The sequence below is a fragment of the Equus caballus genome, chromosome 31 (genome assembly GCF_041296265.1).
Source record: "Equus caballus isolate H_3958 breed thoroughbred chromosome 31, TB-T2T, whole genome shotgun sequence".
Taxonomy (NCBI): domain Eukaryota; kingdom Metazoa; phylum Chordata; class Mammalia; order Perissodactyla; family Equidae; genus Equus; species Equus caballus.
This window is the reverse complement of record NC_091714.1, coordinates 2,088,569-2,094,568: the sequence shown is the minus strand read 5'-3', so window position 1 is coordinate 2,094,568 and position 6,000 is coordinate 2,088,569. Positions and strand designations below refer to the sequence as shown.

At 50.7% G+C, this 6,000-nt stretch overlaps 1 protein-coding gene across 4 annotated transcripts in view; it reads left to right on the top strand.

The window, feature by feature from the left end:
- The first annotated feature begins 277 nt into the window (after window positions 1-277).
- Window positions 278-6,000, top strand: part of SMOC2 (SPARC related modular calcium binding 2) — a 172,551-nt gene continuing 166,828 nt past the window's right edge. For 2 of the 4 annotated variants that reach the window (XM_070256347.1, XM_070256346.1), the window contains exon 1: window positions 308-865. In XM_070256347.1, the coding sequence (XP_070112448.1) occupies window positions 323-865 (543 nt within the window). In that variant the 5' untranslated portion in view covers window positions 308-322. Of the gene's footprint in view, window positions 866-6,000 lie in introns of all 4 variants that reach the window. The other 2 variants (XM_023633139.2, XM_023633140.2) reach the window with 2 other exon arrangements.

Here is a 6,000-nt window from a genome sequence, read left to right as displayed (position 1 = left end):
GCCCTTGCCGGAGAGCCAGCTAATCAATCAGCAAGTTAAAGGCGGCCTTCTGGGCTGGACCAGGTGGCATTAGAGTCTAGGAGAACCAAGGCAGGGCAGGGGAGGCGGTGGTGGTGGAGGGGGAGCTGGGGGCTGAACTGGGCTTCGCGTTGACCCTCGTGGGTGAACCAGACTCACGGGGCTGATGGTGCGTGGATTGACTCGGCGCCCTGGGACTGGAGGAGGGCGAAGCGCATCTTGTGGTTGCGCCAGGGAGCTCTCCCAGGTCGCGCGCGCGTGTCTGTGTGTGCACGCGTGTGCGCGCGCGCGCAGGGAAGGAGGCATGCACACTGCGCCCACAGGCAAGGCACAGCCCTCGTGGCCCCCTCTCCACCTCTCGCTCCCGCAGACCCGCGCCCGGGGCGGCCTCTGGGCCCGAGAGCGGGCAACAGTGCCGAGCAGGGCGCGGCGGCGGGCGCGGGAGGTGGGGCTGGGGGAGGAGAGGGGAGGGAGGGAGGAGGGAAGGAGGAGGATCCGGGAAGTTCTGCAGTTATTTGACAGGAGCCGGGGAAGCGGCAAAGGACGCGAGGACCGCTCGGTGCCAGGAGGGCAGCTGGTCGAGTCCGGGCCGCCTGGAGCGGTGGGGAGAGGACCGCGAGGCGCCGCTCCGCCCGCGCGCTCTGCCGCGCTCGCCCACCCGGCTCCCCCGCCGCCTTGCCAGCGCGCAGGGCGCGGCCGCTGCTCAGAGCGTCGCCCGCGCCCTCCGGGGCCGAGAGCCCCCGTCGTCCCCGTGCGCGTCACCATGCTGCTCCCTCAGCTCTGCTGGCTGCCGCTGCTCGCGGGGCTGCTCCCGCCCGCGCGCGCGCAGAAGTTCTCGGCGCTCACGGTGAGTCCCGCGCGCGGGGACCTGGCGAGCTCGCCTGCCGCCTCCTGCAGCCGGCCCGGCTCGTGTCCCCGCGCTCCCCTCTGGCCGAGGCGCCCAGGCGCGGGGAGCAGGTGACCCTCGGAGGGTGACGCCTCCTCCCAGCTGCCCACCTGCGGGGCCTGGGCAGGTGGGGCCCTGGCCGGTCCGTGGCCTGAGCGCGGAGGCTGGACGGCCACTGGCTGCAGGGGATTCCCAGCGTCCTACTGCCGCGGGTGGGGGGGAGTGGGAGTTACGGGTGCGCTCAGCGTGTCCTGCGCTCCCCCACTCACGGGTGGGCAGGGCCCCGCGCGGAAACAAGGTCTGGGAAAGCCGGCGCCGCCCCGCGGACTGTCCGAGGGCGGATCCACCCAAGACTCGGTCGCCAGCTCGCCGCTGACCCACCGCCTGGAGCGCGTTTGTCCGCTGGCGTCTTGGCTCTCGGCGTGTGCGCCTCGCGGACCGGTGACCGCTAGCTGGGTGAAGGGGCTGCAAGTGATGGGCCCGGCTCCTGGACCCCACAAGGTTCGCCTGACTCTCCCGGCGATTCTCCCTAAGAGAATTTAGAAGGAACAGATGACATTAAAAATAAAGATGATTTGTCACTAGTCTGGGAAGGCAGAAATCGGAGGGGCGATGCGGGGTCCACGTCCTGCGGTACCTTTGCCCCTCCGTTTCCTCCCCCAGGGCGGGGTGCTAGGCGCAGGCCGGCGCTCCTGGCCGCGCGTGGATCACTGCGGTGACCGCCATGTGTTTTTCTTTCTTAGCCGCGACTTCTACCCCATGGCCTTGGCCGCCCCGCGCGCGGTGCCAAGCGCGGAGCCGTGCCCACGGGGCTGAGCCAAGCCACCGCGGCTGGCCCAGGCCGGGCGCGCCTGCAGCCCCCAGCTCGGGCAGACCGCGTGGGCTCGCGGGGTTTGCAAACCCATAATTAATGCAATCTGCAGAAACGAAAACATTCCACTTAAATGTGTTTTTGAACAAGTGTTTGAGAAAACACGAAGGTAGAGGGAACACCTCTGGTGGGCAGACGCTTTTAAGTGGCGGGGGACTGGTCCTGAAGGCGTTTATTGTATCGAAAATACCGACGATTGAAACGAGCTGTGGTCCGGTTCTGCTTTTCAGCAAATTTGAAGCAGTCCTGTGAGCCTTATTTTCTTTTTAAAAAGCAGTATGACGGGGGAAGGAGTTAGTGAGTTCATTGTTCATACCTAAAATTCTTCTGGAGCCGTCCTCGGGTCCCTGCCTTGTGTCTCACCAGTGACTTGTAGATTAGAAACTGCTCGCTGGAAGCTGGAATAGGGTTTTCACATGCCAGGCTTTCCCTATAGAGCTTTTACCTCCCCAGAGGGGACGTCAAATCATATTTACTGTGTGTGTTTACGTGTCTGTACATCTACGCATACATATGTGCACAGGCACACACACACACACACACACACATATAAAAAGAAATCCCTCTCTTAGTGCTTTAAAGGCCCTAGAGAAACAGAGACCGATTCTGGAAATGAGACCCTAGTGTTTTCTTCCAGGGCTTAGCAGCAGGTTAACTACAGTTGCACAGATTTTTGGAAAGTGCAAAAAGTAGACTGTTACCTGCCTGCTGTCCCTGGGGAGCCTCGGGCTGTGGAAAAGCAGAAGCAAGGTGCTTAGTTCCTGGAACAATTTCGGTAGAGCTTCTTCCCTCTCTCCCCACCACTCCTCTTACTTATCCATTTGCTTTAACCTCCCCGTCTTTCGCCTTCCTGAGACTGCCCCAAGGATTTCATGGGGTTCGGGGTGCCAGCCCCGTGTGGACTTCCTGTGCCGAAGGGGACTGTGCATACGATGTGAGTCGAGCCCCTTTGACTGCACGTCCCCAGAAAACTTTGTGCCTTCAAACCACATTTGCAAATAAAATGCTGGGTTGCTTTTGCATCTGGGAGAAAAGTTGAAAGGCATAAAATGTTTTGGCGTCCTCCTTGCCATCCCACACCCGAGTCTAGGAAACCGAGACGTCGGGTTGATGGGTCATGAGGGAATGTTAGCTGTGCTAGATCTTTCTGTGGTGCTAACCTCTTTTCAGATCACTCTTTAGTATTTGAGGATCTCTTTTGTTTCCAGAGGAATGGCTTTCTCTCTACAAGATTTACATCTGATCTTGAATAAGTTGGAGAGGCAGCTTGAGTCCATGGGAGCCGTTGGGGAGAGGTGGGGGGGACAGCTAGGTGTGTTCTGGATGTGTGACCCTAGGCAAATTACTTCACTCTCCTAATCTTCAGTGTCTTTATCTGTAAAGTGGGGATAAAATAGTAGTATCTTTTTAGCATGTTGTGAGAATGAAAGATAAGGCTTTTAAATATACCCAGTACACATTACTTCTCCAATTAACATTGTTTTTGATGGCACCCCATGCCATTGGCCCCTATGAGATGGTTTTGAAGGCCATAATTATCAACTCATGTTGCTGCGTGATTCGGATGTGCGTGGGTTTTTGCCCATCACAGATTCCTGGAGCACACCTTGCTGTGTGTATGAGCTTAGTAAGGCGTGTAAGACTAGACCGGCAAATGAAAACAACGCAATTCTGATTCTCTGCCTCCTTCTCTTCCATCCATTTCTAGAAAGAGGAAGACCTCACGGCCTCTTTGGGGTTTAGAAGTTTATCACTGGACTTGATCACCTCTGCTACGCTGTGTTCAAGACTAAGAGAATCTGCTTTGCTGGAAAAGTTTCTTTTCTTTTATTTTCCATTGAGGTCATTCTTTAGACATGGCACCATAAGGCCCTTTGTGTTTTTTCTCAGCACTCTCTGATGGCTTTGGATAATCTCCCAGTCGTTGATCAGACCGCAGTGTTATTTCTAATCAACAGATGTTGTTAAGTGTGTCTAATCTACCCTAATCTGAATCCACATCTATTTATTCCCTGAAGAAGTGGGTACATTCTAAGGCCAGACCATATCTGTTTCTCATGTGAAGCGTTCACTTTTTCCCTTTTTATTGCCAATGGCTGAGACTAGGGCATAATTTCTGGTATAAATTGTTTCGATTACATATAATTATATTCTTCAAACAGTGAACAGACATGATCACAATTCCTCTCCTTTGTCCTAGGTGCCATTCTATGGGTTTTCATAGACCAGCCAGTAAACCCATACCGGGGTGCTTCCTTTAGGAGCACTGAGGAACGCTATTACCCATGCCTGCTCCCGAGAAGCATTTGAGATGGGACCAGTTGATTCCATTTGGAGCTGACTAAGTGGCATATTGCCCATACTCAGAACATAGAAGTTAGGTTACCTCCCTTCTCATACTGTTTCTCGTTGCCGATGGGTGATGCTCCCCCGAGTTCATATCCAGGACTTCGTCGTGAGCTCTTACTGAATGTTTCTGTGTCCCAGGCACTCTCTTAAGGGCACTTGTATGTGATTTTTCACTTAGTCCTCACAACAAACTAACCAGAAAGGTTCTGTTGTAGCCACGTTCAAGAGATGAGTAACCGCTGGACACTCAGCTGGTGTAGATGCGTCCAAAATTCAACCTGAAATTGTCTTCCTTTGGGGGAGTTCCCTGAACTATTTTCCAAGTCACCTTTGGGGACTTTATAATCCCACAGTGCCTTTCGCCTCTTAGACTGGGTGACCTTCAGTGCCTTTTTCCTGGGGTTCGGCACATGGTGGGTGCTCAGGACCTACTGATCTGGGGGACTGTGTAATGAGAGAGTTGAAATGGCTGTTTTCCACCCTACATGTATTTATTTGCTTTGAAAGGGAAGGAAGGAGATGGAAAAACATGACTTGCTCACATATAAATTTTAAAATGTTTCGTTATTAGCAAGTCCATGAGGGGATCTAATATTAATGTTGCTGAAACAGCAAAACCAAAGATGCTCCTCCACTTCCGGGGCAGTTATCATATGTCATGTATCCATCACCCTGTTCTGATGCTGTTTCGCTCAATGTTGAATATTATAGGGAGTGATTATGGTTTTCTTCTTCTCCCGTTGCAAATGCTCTGAGCACTTTTGATGCCCTGGGAAGGCTGCATTTCATTCATCAGCAGAACACGGACCACGGAGGTAGTTAAGGAGAGGGAAACTAAGCACAATCAAAATTTTCCAGCCTAGAAACCCATTTACATGGCGACGAAAAACCCAAACATCTGGAGGTCTCGCTTTAATTTTGATTTGAAATCAAGACGATAAATAAAACTATAAGCAACATCAGGCCCTAGCAAGATTGTGCAGTAAACGGGCATTGATGTAACATAGGTTGCAATGGCCCAGAACAGAACAGATTTCTAAGCAATCCTATATCAAAATAAACCTTCAGGACAATCTAGGATTTTAGGACGGGGACTGTTATTAAGATTGGCAGTGGGATGGAGGTCAAGGGTAATATTTATGTGTTTTTGAGTTAAAAGATACACTGTTCCACTCACACACTTAGAATGATGGATTTCCAGTAGGATTTTGAAATTAGAGAAGAAAATTTAAGAAATATTTTCTGAGCTCATTTGTAGAAGAGTAGAATTGTCACTTTCATGTTTCCCCAATTGATGGGACAAGATTCCACCATTAATAATTGTACATCTTTAGAATTTGAATTACACTTAATATATTGAATATTTAACTGAAGCGCATAAGGAGAAAAGATTTCAGAAAATGAGATCCTAAAATTTCGTATGGGCTAAGAAGAAACTATTCTAAAAGTGAAAATAACAGACATTCTTACGGTTTTATAGGCTGAAAAATCAAAGAGCAAAGATCTGTAATATGACACAAATAAGTAGAAGCAAGTAAAATGTTAGTGCACATTTATATTGTCAGGATTAAAAAAAGGAAATTATAAATGGAAACTTGTATACTGCATATCTGGCCAAATTTAATTTGGATTTTCAACATGGAGGCAGTCTCAGAGTGAGTACAAAAACCATAATTATATTCAGATTTTTATTGTGTATGACATAATGTGGCATATTAACCAATTAAGCTGGCATTTAAGAGAAGGTGAAGAAATGTAAATACAGTAAATGAACTCCTTCTTCCTTCAATATAGATCTTCCTTCTTTTTCCTTTCTTCTTCTCCTTGGTCGTCATTTTTCTGTGTCTTGCTCAAATTCCAGTTAATCCTCTTTGCT